The 12,506-nt window shown below is 48.0% G+C and overlaps 3 protein-coding genes across 9 annotated transcripts in view; 1 reads left to right on the top strand and 2 right to left on the bottom strand.

Moving 5' to 3' along the window:
- Window positions 1-559, bottom strand: part of LOC144173890 (uncharacterized) — a 59,814-nt gene extending 59,255 nt beyond the window's left edge. For all 3 annotated transcript variants that reach the window (XM_077702199.1, XM_077702201.1, XM_077702200.1), the window contains exon 1: window positions 231-559. In XM_077702199.1, the coding sequence (XP_077558325.1) occupies window positions 231-383 (153 nt within the window). In that variant the 5' untranslated portion in view covers window positions 384-559. The remainder of the gene's footprint in view (window positions 1-230) is intronic.
- A 243-nt stretch (window positions 560-802) lies between these two features.
- Window positions 803-8,507, top strand: LOC144173895 (ras-related protein Rab-30-like). Its single transcript, XM_077702215.1, has 5 exons — window positions 803-1,287; window positions 1,405-1,503; window positions 1,585-1,668; window positions 3,950-4,133; window positions 5,105-8,507. The coding sequence occupies exons 2-5, from the start codon at window positions 1,417-1,419 to the stop codon at window positions 5,374-5,376; spliced, it is 627 nt and encodes a 208-aa protein (XP_077558341.1). The 5' UTR covers window positions 803-1,287; window positions 1,405-1,416; the 3' UTR covers window positions 5,377-8,507.
- Window positions 8,394-12,506, bottom strand: part of Otopla (proton channel otopetrin-like a) — a 58,300-nt gene continuing 54,187 nt past the window's right edge. For all 5 annotated transcript variants that reach the window (XM_077702210.1, XM_077702211.1, XM_077702212.1 and 2 more), the window contains one exon: window positions 8,394-10,212. In XM_077702210.1, the coding sequence (XP_077558336.1) occupies window positions 9,275-10,212 (938 nt within the window). In that variant the 3' untranslated portion in view covers window positions 8,394-9,274. The remainder of the gene's footprint in view (window positions 10,213-12,506) is intronic.

The raw sequence follows: 12,506 nt of genomic DNA, 5'->3' as shown, positions 1-12,506 counted from the left end.
CACTAGGACGTCACCTCAACAAAAAATTAAGACCATCGCGTAACCACCGAAATGAGCAATAAATCTCAGCTTGACTTCAACGTTACATGAAAATGTTAGCGCCCAATCATCATGTCAACATGCACGAACGATACCCAAGCCCTACACGGAACAAAGCATTGCGTGATACGTTGCGACGCTTATTCCGAGGTGGTCACCTTACTTCTAGTAAACATTTCAACAAAAAGGACCTTCTGTAAGTGCTCTTCGATGCTTCGCACAATCCTTGGAGCCTGCTGGACGTTTTCTTCGGCCAACATCGTGAGCATATTGATGAGCGGCTTGCTGTTGCATGTGAGATCCAGCAGCGACGACTTGTACTCTTCGCAGACGTCCTCTTCCATATTTGAAGAATAAAACTACGGGCTACAACTAGGCGGCTGTACAGAAGGTCGACGCGAAGGTCGTTGAAGCTGTGAAATCAAAGCATGGCAGTATTAAAACGCGATTTACACCTGGCCCGAACAAAATGGCGAGCGCGAACGTCCGCCGCAGATGAACTGACGCACATACGAAAAAAAAAAATTAGTCATGGCGCTGTTGTCGAATAACCAAATAAGTTGCTGCCACTGGAGGCGCGACAAACTGCCTTCTTTACTGAACTTGAAGATAAGTTTGAAAGATATGTTTCTGCGTAATAATTCCAATTTATAGAAATAGTGAACCATAAAAACAATAATTTAGGTAAAATCTTTTATTTTGAAAGTTTTTTGCATTTCACGCGTTACCCGTGTACAGTTCACAAATTACCTCTGATTTATTGAGGGATCGTAAATTGTTATGTTGCGAATGGAAGATTCTCTTGCAGTCTCTGCAAAATAGCGAAGCAAAAACGTCATTACGCGAGGCACGTTTACGAGGTCCGAGGAAAACGTTCAGCTGCAGAAGGGTTTGAAACGTCACTCGCCCAAACGAGATCAGCTGATCGAATGCTCCACCTTGCGGATCACTGCGATTAGGAGCATACTGAAAGTGGTGGGGGAATCTACATCTCGAGTGTTGATTTATGCGTGGAAGTGAATTTCTCATTTTTACCTTACCTTCATTGTGAATGCATTGCATTCAGCCACAATTCAGTATCAGCATAGAGAACGATGCAGCAGTTTGGCAATCGAGCGTGATCCTATGAGAGCGAAAGTCCACCATGTGAGACGCAACTCCGTGCGTAGTTTTGGTTGCTTCTTCCTTGTCAGCAGGACAACTCGCTGAGCTTTCAAGATGCGGGTGCGTTGAAGTCGATCGGCCGTGGTAAGTGCCCTTCAAACTGCGATGTACCAAGTGAGATCGGATGAGCCACGTTAGGACGGAAATTAAGTTCCGCTTTGACGCGCCCTTCGCTGACGAATGCTGCGTGCTTGCTTTCAGACGCCTGGAATCATGGAAGACTACAAGTTTCTATTTAAAGTCGTGCTAATAGGAAACGCTGGTGTTGGCAAAACATGCCTTGTCCGGAGGTTCACTCAGGTAACTGTTTGAACTGGATGCGCGTAGCATGCTTTTAAAACGGCCAGTGTGTCTGACAGGTTCCTGTTGACTGCTTTTCAGGGTCTGTTTCCTCCGGGGCAGGGGGCCACGATTGGTGTCGACTTTCTCATTAAAACGGTTGAAGTGGATGGTGAAAAAGTGAAAGTAAGATGCACTTCCTGTTCCACAAAGATGCATTTATATCTGGTTTCACGTGTCGTGAGATCCGTCTGCAATCGCGTGCACAAAAGATCCCCGACTGCAATCGCGTGCACAAAAAGATCCAGCTGTGTTCAGGAACTACCATTGAGCTATTCAAAGGCGCGTTAGCGTTAGCGCGTTAGAGAAAAAAAAAAAAGAGTTGTAGCGCTGCAGTGCTGTTGCCTTGATTGCAAATATTAAAAATGTTTATCTGTGCGCAACATTTTTCAGTTTATCTGTTTGAACTTTAGTGCAATCTCGGTGTATGGCGCCGTACAGTTAATACTTCAATGTATATGTCAACAAAGTAACTTTCTGATTTGATTTTTGTCATGTTGAAGCACACCAGTGGCACTAGTGAAATTGACCCGATAATTCTTCTTGCTTTGACAAGCCGCAGGGGTGAGGAGTTGTGCTGCTGCGCTCAAGGACGCAGATTCAATTCCCGGCCGTGGCAGCTGCTTCTCAGATGGGGGCAAAAAGCAGTAACGTTCACGTGTTGGTCTGGGCGCACGTCAAAGATGCCCAGGGGGTCAGAAGTGATGTGGAGCCCTCCTCCACTAAAGCGCACCTCTTGGCCCAGGTGTAGCGTCAGCACGTAGAACCTTCCCAGTGATCGTGTGGATGTGCATTTCCAGCCAATCCACCCTCCTCAATGCTGCGTCTGCTGAATCCGTTCCTTGCCCCTGAGTTTTCTTATCTCACAACTCTGAGCAGTGTTTTGCCACTGTCGGCACCTTTTCCCATACCTCAGCAGCCACAAGCATGGTGTCCATTTGCGGTGCATTATTTGCGTTACATTCCCTGATTAAACTTGCCCCGAAAGATGTGCATGCCCACTATCTAATCACACCGAGTGCCTGGCATTGTGTTGGGACCTGTGTGAAAGGAGCTAGCGTGTAGCTGAGCCACTGTTGAAGGTTCGACCACAACTTGTTTCAGTAGAGACATTTGCAGAAGCAGGAGGTAGAGAACTAAAGAATAGCTGGTCTAGAAGAAGCAGCAGTTAGTTGAAATGTGCGCGAAGACAGCGCAGTACTTCCTTATTATTCTCTTTTAATCCTCTCCCCTCCCCCCCCCCCCCCTTTTTTTTTAAGGGTTTGTGATGATAACTATGCTTCTACATAACCTTTGCATTTTAGAGTGAACTTGGTTTCCAGAAGTATGGAACTCTAAACGTCTTTATTAATAAACCTTTGGTCAGCAATCACGCGTTTTAACTACAAACATTAAGGATGGTGCTAACTTTTATCATATAAACTCCTGCTGTAAATTGTCTTCTTTTCACTTCCCGCAAATATTAACATGTGCGTAAAATACTGAACTGCAGCAGAGCTGGCGTGAGGTTAGAATGCATGGATGGAGATTAAATACCACGGGGCTATGCACTGTCATCCTGTTGAAAAAGTGTCTTCTGGAAATTAGTTGATTATATAGAAAAGTAGTTGAAGTATGTGGAAGAATTGCCCCTGCATCATAAAGCAATAAACACTCTCATAAGTTGGAGGACTCCTCCTGAATGTCTGCTTCACAGAAGCAAGTGGTGCTCCATCTTCTCAAGGTACCTAGTGCAACCATGTTAGGAATAAAACGTGCTCCTGCCTTCAAGATTTTGTTTCTGTAAGTGGGCCGATTTAGAACAGGAAAGTTGGAGATCAATTGCAAAATGTAAATTGCCTGATGCCACCGTGGAAACTTTGCCAAGGACATTGCTTAACTACAAAATGGAGGGAGTAGATAGAGACCAGCGTGCCAAATGATGCACATCGTAGGCTATGATATGGGTGGGGCCCCCATGTAATCATGTAATACCTGTTTTTTTGTTGTTGTTGTTGTTTTTTCAGCTGCACTTACACTTACTTAACTGACAAGTTGCCAAGTATGTGGTGAAATGAACACCCTTCGTGGCATTTCAGGCACTAAGATTTTCTCTCAGGAAAGTCATCCCCCCTTTATGTAATGCCCTCGGGCCTTTAAGGTGGAAATAAATGAAATTTCTGTAGGGTTGTAGGTTTTTCTTCACAAAACTAAGGTGTTGCCCCATCTTCTCATGTACATGCAGTAGATATTTCGTGAAACATAAGCCCCACACAGTGCAGCCTAACTGCTTCCAAGCAGCTCCTAATTCTTAAGTAGTTGGACAGCCTGGTTAGGAAAGCTTCGCGATTTTTAGGCTACTGCGATCAAGGTATCTTGGCTGAAAAAAGGAAACTCGTTACCTAGCTTACTTTTTTCCCGCGTGCAGTTACAGATATGGGACACAGCGGGACAGGAACGTTTTCGGTCCATCACCCAAAGCTACTACCGCAGTGCACACGCTCTAATTCTCGTCTACGACATCAGTTGCCAACCAACGTTTGACTGCTTACCTGATTGGTTGCGGGAAATCGAACAGTACGCCAGCCCAAAAGTCCTGCGGGCACTAGTAGGTAAGTCAACAACCAACTGGCATTTAACTTTTTCCTTTACTGTGGTGTTTGCATTGTACGCTGCTCCTTCAAAGAGCTTCTAAGCTCTGTATGCAAGATAAACCAGTCTCCTGTTAATTATCATGCAAGTGCACATGCTCCGCATCATGTTTCCATCATGCCCAGTGTTGTTACAAAGTCCAAGCTTTGACAAAAACTTCATTGTAACTGCTATTGTGTGATACAGCAAGCAAAGTATTATAGCATGTTAAGAAGTGTTATGCTATGGCTTACGGTAGGTAACAGCCGGCAGTTCTTTTCTGGCCAAGTCATGTCTTCGCTATCATTCTTGTAATTTACTAAGGTTTAAAATATCTTACTCTTCGTACTGAACTTGCAAAACAGCTAGGTGAGCGCTATTCCAAAAAAAATTTAATTGTGGCCTTACCATTATTACACCTATCACATAGGTACTCTAAATTTGGACGTAAAAACACATTAATTAGTTTCACTGAAGCTGCTCACTCACAAGACTTGATTCCAGCGGGCCAGTTGAATGTAAACCAACACAGAAACCACCAAAATTCCACATGGCTTCTTGCACAGTTTCATCTGTCACGGAGCAAACTTAGTTGTAGTAATTATAGCTCACTGAAGAGTGCCCATATAGTAGGTGTTCTCTCTGACTGAAACATATGTTAAACTTCCAAGTTGCTTTTTTTTTTTTTTCATAGGTGTGTACAGAACTTGCACCAACAAGGGCAGCACGTAAAGGATGACAGACAGACATCAGGAGTGCCCTCCATACTGCCTAACTAACTAGCCTAACGTGTGGTTAATCTGAAAGCTAAGTTTGTGGGTGGCTGTCTTCACTCTTGCAACACTCGCACGCTCTGCATTCTCCTAGTCCTGCCTTTACTCTCCAGAGAAGTCCCTGAATCTGGGCGTCCTGATTTTTGAAAATTCCTGTTGTACGGGGTTTTTCTTGACAGGGAACAAGATCGACCGCGAAGACCGGGAGATCCCACAGCACATTGGCGAGGAATTTGCCCGCCGCAGTGACATGTACTTTGTGGAGACATCGGCCAAGGAGGCTGACAATGTGGACAGGCTGTTCACCGAGATCGCCGTGCGGCTCACAGCCGAGGCCCGCGCCACGCACGCCCGCTACTCCGGCCGACCCTCCACCGCGTCCGACTCGCTGCCGGATTTGAAGGAGGCGGCGGGAGACAAAGGGGACCACGCCTGCTGCCGCATGTTATGAGCGTCCAGTGTGGCGTGCGCTGTTGCGGAAGGCACCTCGCGTATGTCGGCGGGGCGTTTATATTCACTGGACTGCTCCGCTCGGCATAAAATGGCACAACACACCAGCTGGCAGGGGTGCTCTCAGGTTGACCGCATTGGCGCTGATCCAATTGTAATGTGGAGCTGCTGTTGCATTGTGTATTATTACGCGTAGATTTTTACCCCTTTGGTTTTGTTTTTTTACGTAGGAGAACCTGGATTCTGTTTTTACATTTATAGCTAAAAAATGTCAACCCCGAGTGCTACTTTTTCATAAGTGAAGTCGTTAGATGTAAGATGTGAACATCACAAGTCTTTCTTCACCTGGTTACTATACCGTTAAATGCTTAAAAAACCAGGTTTGTGTTACATATGCAGTTGAGTGAAGTTGGCGAAATTCACACAGGTAACACTTGCACATCACAAACACGTGACTGTTGACACTGGCAGTAGCCTTCAGCTGACTGACTTGGAGTACCATTTCCCTGCGATGTTGCTTGCGTGCAGCATGTTGTTTGCAGTGTGGTCAACTTGAGAGCCTCCCAAAGTGCATGTGTTATCATTTGCCTCGCAAAATGGCCACTGTGCCGTCTTGACGCATTTTCTCAATTCGCTAGTGCTGCCGCCCATAAGTTTCTGCCCTTGCTTTTACGTACGTAGTCTTCGTCGAAATAGATGGATCTATGCTCGTTATTGTAGGATCTAAGTTCTAGCAGAAAGGGGGCATCTCCATCTTTGTTCATTGAATCTGTTACTCCTTTTCAAACCTCAGCAGTTAACTGCAAAATATCAGCGCACAAGTTTTCTTTTAACAGAGGAGTGTGGTTTAGGCGGGGTGTACGATGTCTTGTCATTTCTTTTTTCCTTCTATTTTTCTTTTGCCCCCTGGTGTTCAGGGGCTCTGTCCAGCTCACGAGCTATCTCTAAGTTCCTATGTTTTATAGAATGACAACAGGCATATTGCTTAATCGAATCGTGTCTGCTTACTCTTATGGTTGACCGTACATTGTCATAAACACCGATGTTGATGTGTAAATCCGTTGAGGACTGCTCAGGTCCTGTACTGACGCTTGCAGTTGCCATCAGGCTGTATATCTGCGGGAATTCTCTTCTTGCTCCCAGTTTTTGCACTTTTGTTGCTTACAGTTGCAAGATCGCTGCAACACTGTGGCCAGCTAGTGGGCATTGTGCATGGCTGTCTATAGTCTGAAAAGGTTTCGTTCGCGAAAAGAGAATGGTCAGGCCAGCATTAGCTAATGCCTTCTGGACGTGTGTTTCAATTGCTCTCGGAGGTTTATCACAGGCCCAGATGGATCATAACCCACATGTTGGGACAACTCAATGATCTGACGTCTATCGTTTCTCAGTTGTACAGCACCTGTAGAGTATGTTGTCGTGTTGAAAAACATGTTCATGTCAAGGTTGTGTTTTCTTTGTCCCCCTTCTTCTCTAGCTTACGAGGGTGCCTCTTGCATTTTTTGGAATTGTTTTTCTCTGGCAAAGGCTGCAGACACACTTCGGTTCTCAGCGAAGCTGACTGACGTGCTTTGTTCGCCGTCGCGGCCGCATCTCACGACTATAGTCGGTGTCAGTAGCCATTGCCACCAATGCTTACCTGTCAGAGCTGCTTGTTTTGTCTTTGTTCATCGCTTTGTGACTGCAGCAAAGCTGCAAATTGCACGAAACGTGTCATGTTCCAACATTTCTGCTGCTGCTTCTTCAGTGGCTGCAAATTTTTATCCTTCCCATGACAAGCATTTCCAGGGGGGTATGAGGGTTTCTTGAGGCGTCTTTGTCTGTAGCGAGGCATCTCAGGCTGAACACCATTTGAGAAAGCCCCACCAAACACTCTTGAGCCAAGGTATAGCATTGAGGGATTGTGCAGGGTTTCTTCATAGAAGGTCGTCCCAGTTTCATGGGCCTTTAGAACAGTACGTCCATTGCCACATGAGGAAAGCTGTGGGAGAAGGGGTGGAGGAAAAAATGCCAATTTGCTCCGGAAAGCGTCGTGTTTGGATGTGACTTGAGGCTAAAGCCCGATTTTTCGCTTTACAATTGTCCGTGTTTGTAAGGAAGCGATGCACGGAGGCTTTGCCGCACTGTACAGCCATCCAAGTTTGCTGCTAAGCATAAGGCAAGCTGATTGCAAACAAGCGTTGAGTAGCACAGATGTTACTGGGCTTAGAGTGGCGGGGCGGTGCATATTAAGCTTCTTGCACAAAGTTCTACGCTGTGCGAAATGCCACGGGAGCTATCGCTGTTTATTATATATTGCAAAAAGTGTGAAGCTATTTGCAGAGTTCGGAGTACTTTTTCTTTTGTTAAAGCTGCTCATTGTGTAGACTGTTGGCTCGCCCGGTGACAACGTGCACACCTGGGGTAAATCTAAGACCGTAACGAGACTTCTCATGACAGGCATCCTGGCAGCTGTGATATTTTTTTCGTTGTGTTTGTTGACAACTGCTAACAGGCTTTTTTTCTTCTCGAGGTATATGCACTAGGCTTTATATTGCAATTGTTTGTTTTGCAATAATCGTGCTCAATGCTTTGTCCAAAACTAAGTGTATATTTGCACATCGAGTCCTTCCAAAGGCAGCCTGTTGGCATGTACGTTGAGTGGGTGCACAAATACTTTGTTTTGCTCTGTTTCTTCAGTTTCGTTTTTAGAAAGACTTTTGTCGCCCACTAGGCAGCTTCCCTGACACTTCACTTATCAGACATTCCATTGTGATTGACCCAAACCTGAGACCCAATTTTTGTTTTTCTCAGTTGTGTTGTGAAATTTTTGGTTGTTTAGTGCATGTGCTGCTTTCATTGATACTGCTGCTTTTACAATTGCGGGTAATGAGAGCATGCGTTCAAAAGTCAATTCCAGCCGCTTAAGTTTTTTAGCACTTTTAATCAAGCTATCTTAGCATTAAGACCTCTAGAGTTTGTGTACATAGACGAACCGCAGCTAAGTTCCTTTTGCGATTTTTTTTTTTTTACTAAGTTCCCGGCTGCTAGTACCGTCGCACTGTGCATGAAGCCATTTAGTGACCCAAGTCAGTGGTATTTATTTCAAAGATTGCAAACTTTTATTTGACTGAAATAAATATTTTAAATCGCATATTCGCAGTCTGTTCATTTGAGTTTGTGGAAGACATCAGCCTCCTGACGCAGGCAAGGTCTGCACTATGAGCTGGCCCTTATTTTTCTCATTCGCATCATATATACTTCACTGAAATACAATCTCAGCCATAAACTCAGCTCATTGCAAAATATTTTCACACTCGCGAAAAGTAATGCTGCTACAGATTACGTAATACCTGAAATAAGGCTAGGGGGGTCTTTAAAATATGAGACATTGAGCTTTGCTATGAGGCAAGGTTATTACAAGGGCAAACCAGTGTTCCTGTCATGAGTGGCACGAGCTTGCTACTTGATGACATAGCGACAAGCTTTGGTACTTTGGTGATGGCATGCCTTAATGATGAGTTTCTGCAGTAATAGTGAGCTATGTACAGAGCCATGTAAGGTGTAGGAGTTATGTACATTCACATGAACTTCTGTTCATTGGAAGCTGAGAAAGCAACTTTTTCTGCACACAAACGATGAATGGTACGCAATAACAAATAGGTGAACTTGGCTACACACTTGCTGTGATGAACAGAGAACCAAACAAGTGCTACTTCTAAACAAATGCACACATACAGTAAGACATGTTGATAATCATCTGACAGATGAGGGTGAACACAATTTGCCATTTGATGAACGCTTAACACAGCGGAATTTCGTACAACGGTGGTCGCATTGTGCTACAGCAACCGTAATCAGCGATTTGGCCTCTCGTAGTAACTTGAGTATTTTCTCCCTTCCCGTCGGAGGTGTGTGGCGGCTCAGTTGCCCATGTTCCGGTAGGAGTTCTTCCAGACCTCGGCAAAGGTGACGGACGAGTGGAAGCGGTAGAAGATGCTGAGGGGCAGCGAGGCGCGTATGATGACCGTCCAGGCCATGAAGCCGTAGAAGCCCAGCTGGACGGGGCTGGCCTCGACCTTCTGCTTCTCGAAGGTGTAGATGATCCACAGGGTGAGGTTGCCGATCAGCAGGAAGGTGATCACCTGGCGGCCGGGCTTGCTGTGGTCGTGCTCGGGCAGGTACGTCATGCGGCAGGTGATGTCGGCGATGAAGAGTGACTGCATGGTCACCTGGACGATGGTCAGGATGCTGGTGACCATGACCAGCAGGTTGGGGATGTGGTCCTTGGGCAGCAGGCTGCCCGCAATGATGCCGAACATGGCGTACACGTACAGGCCGAAGGCAGCCACGCTGAGCAGGATGCTGCGCAGGTGGTCTTTGCGGTCGGGGTGGAAGCGCAGCGAGCGGATGCGGAAGAAGCCGATGCTGATGGCCCCGATGGTGAGCACCTTGATGCCGCAGTGCGACAGGTCCGACAGGTAGATGGCCAGCATGCTGTACCGTTCGTGCTGGATGAGCACGAAGAACACGATCAGGCAGATGGTGGAGCAGACGAGCACCAGCAGGCCAAAGAAGAGCCCCTTGCTGGAGCCCGTGCAGTTCACCTTGGCGCCCGCCTGCAGGCTCGACGTCCGCGAGATGCCGTCGTCATGGCCGCTCTCGACGTGGTACACGGGGTCCTTGCCGATGTTCTTCCACATGACATACAGCACGGCGGCGCTGATCAGGCTGTACTCGACAATGAACGGGTACAGGAAGGGCGACGAGTCGGACACGATGGTGCCCATGATGTCCTGCTTCTCGCACGGGTTGGTCAGGTTCTCGGTCACATTGTCCTGTGGCAGGCGGCTTCTCTGCACTGGGACGGAGAAGCAAGAATGCGGGGATGAGTGACCCGCCCAGTATGTGACTTAAACGCACCTTCAAGCTGTTAATTTGGGGGCTTGAACAGCCGGAAGTGCCAAACATGCATTAGAGGAAGGTTGGCAGTGATAAACTCTACTGATGCTTTTGAAGGGCACTTATGTTCACCTAGTATTCTGTGCCTGAGGTCATTCTATTATTTTCCGCGTTTTCCTTCTGGTGTTTGTGTGCTTTACTCTTCCATTCACACGCGCCCCACCATATTCCCCTCTCCATTCGTCAACGCATCCACGTCCCTCCCGTCCCCAAGCGTATGCACCACTTCTACAACCGAGTCCGATTCCTCGACAAACGCTAAGGCTCGGATCCCAAAACGCGCTATACCGACATCGCCCAGTCCTCCACCCGCCACAGCACCACCATCGCAGTCATCACCAACGAGGGTCACCTCCCCACCGCGGCCTCCTACCGCCACATCCCCACGCTCACCGCCGAGACCCTCGCCATCGGTCCCGCTGCCCTGACCCACTGCCACCAACCCTACCTGACCATCACACCCGACTCGTAGCAAGCCTGCCGCCTCTACGAAGCCGGCCCCGCCCCACCAGCAGCCATTCACCCATTCAACGCCTCCTTGAAGACATTGACCTCTCCATTGTCGGGACCCCCGGTCACTCCGGCTTGGCAGGGAATGAGACGGCCCACGCCGCAGCCCGCGCACTCATTACCCGGGCACTTCCCTCGCCTCGCCTCGACCAAGCAACTCCCCCACCCCCCACCCAGCAGCCCCGACACCTCTCAAGCCCACGTACAACTGCATCCTCTCCCACTACGCCGACTCCTGACGGCGACACCCGCCTCCCCACCCTTCCCTCACCGCCCAACAAGCCTACATCCTCCGCCGACTACAGACCGCTTTAACCACATCATCCTATCCCACATTTCCCCTTCTCTCTTCTCACCCAACTGCCCACATTCTCACATCCCTCTTAACTCTTACCAGCCCGTCTTCTCTGCCCCAAACACGCACATTACCATCCCTCCTCTTCCCCTGAGCAGTGGGAATCTGAGCACTGAGCTGACCAGCTCCGCCCCGGAGCGCCAGGTCCGCCTGATGCGGCGCGCCCTGGAGGCAGCCCGTACAAGAGGCCTCCTGGACTTGGGAGACTAACCACACTTTTCTACCTTTTCCCTTTAAGCTGAATAAAAGTTTTCCATCCATGTTCAAAATGGCGCAGAAAGGCTCCAGCACGTGCGATATGAAAGCAAGCACAAAAAGAATAGAATTCCTGCTCGTGCAGTTCCAGTAGAAGCAAAAGATCAATAAAGCGATGCGAGCTGTCCCAGGAGAAGGCGCGCAAGCACTGCGAACGCGGGAAAATTGAATTGCATTAAACAAAGCTCTGTTCAATTCGTCAACAGAGGAGTGAGACAGGGAAAGGAAGAGCGTGAGGGGTAGTAGCAGAGGGCGGAGAACGGCTCTGTGGTGGCTCAGCCATGCTGGCCATGCTCGCAGCCCCTCTGGCGAATCGCTGCTCCGCACTTGACCGCTTTCGCGTTGCGTGGAACTGCTTTACGTTTTTGGAATTGTCTTGAATAGAAGCAAAAAATCTATTTCTGATGCAAACTGAATACTTTGAAAACCACTACCCTTTATTTCCCTCGGCTGCGCCTAGGAAAACGTTCGTGTGCACGGCGCACGTTAAAGATACTGCCGCGAACCATGTATGGGTTTGATTATTTATTGTTTGTTTTTACTGCCCGGCCACGCCCGGGTCTGTTATCTGTGTCCCAAGCGAAGCGCGTCTTCCATTCTTTATTTTTATGCCGCACGGGCTATCTCATTCAGATAAGCAGACTGTTTCGCCCTAACGTCACTAGCCCAGAATAATCTTCTTTGATCTACAATGTTCTGGATGTAAATCGACCGTTCCAGAAACACTCGCGCCGAAAGATAAAAGCAGAGTCCTTCAATCCCCTCTGGTCATGAAACTCCCGGCCAAGTTTCGTACGGGGGCAAAGGCTACCGCGAGTGGCGCCAACGCAGATCGGAGGGCATCGGGCGGCCGCCGCTGCTCTGTAGCCAACTCTATGCTGTAGCCAGACCGGCAGGCAGGAACACAGGAGCAACATGCCCGTTCGCATCAAATTTTTTCGCCCCTCGCAAAATGATAAGTTCATTTGAGCGGCCCCCGACACGTAGAGCGAAAGCGCACTGCTGAAGGCGGCGAGCGTGTTTTATCTCACTCCGTGGTCCGTTCCCTCACAGAACAGTTCCCTGCCAAACGC

This window comes from Haemaphysalis longicornis, unplaced genomic scaffold, assembly GCF_048455015.1.
Source record: "Haemaphysalis longicornis isolate Haplotype H1 unplaced genomic scaffold, Haemaphysalis longicornis Haplotype H1 scaffold_3, whole genome shotgun sequence".
NCBI lineage: Eukaryota > Metazoa > Arthropoda > Arachnida > Ixodida > Ixodidae > Haemaphysalis > Haemaphysalis longicornis.
The sequence above is the reverse complement of the archived record's forward strand: the minus strand, read 5'-3'. Positions and strand labels throughout refer to the sequence as shown.

Bases quoted from the DNA above. Each gene is read 5' to 3' on its own strand.
- LOC144173895 (XM_077702215.1), top strand. From the start codon at position 1,417: ATGGAAGACTACAAGTTTCTATTTAAAGTCGTGCTAATAGGAAACGCT. The intron at 1,504-1,584 runs GTAACTGTTTGA...ACTGCTTTTCAG, and splicing joins TTGTCCGGAGGTTCACTCAG to GGTCTGTTTCCTCCGGGGCA. The intron at 1,669-3,949 runs GTAAGATGCACT...TCCCGCGTGCAG, and splicing joins TGGATGGTGAAAAAGTGAAA to TTACAGATATGGGACACAGC.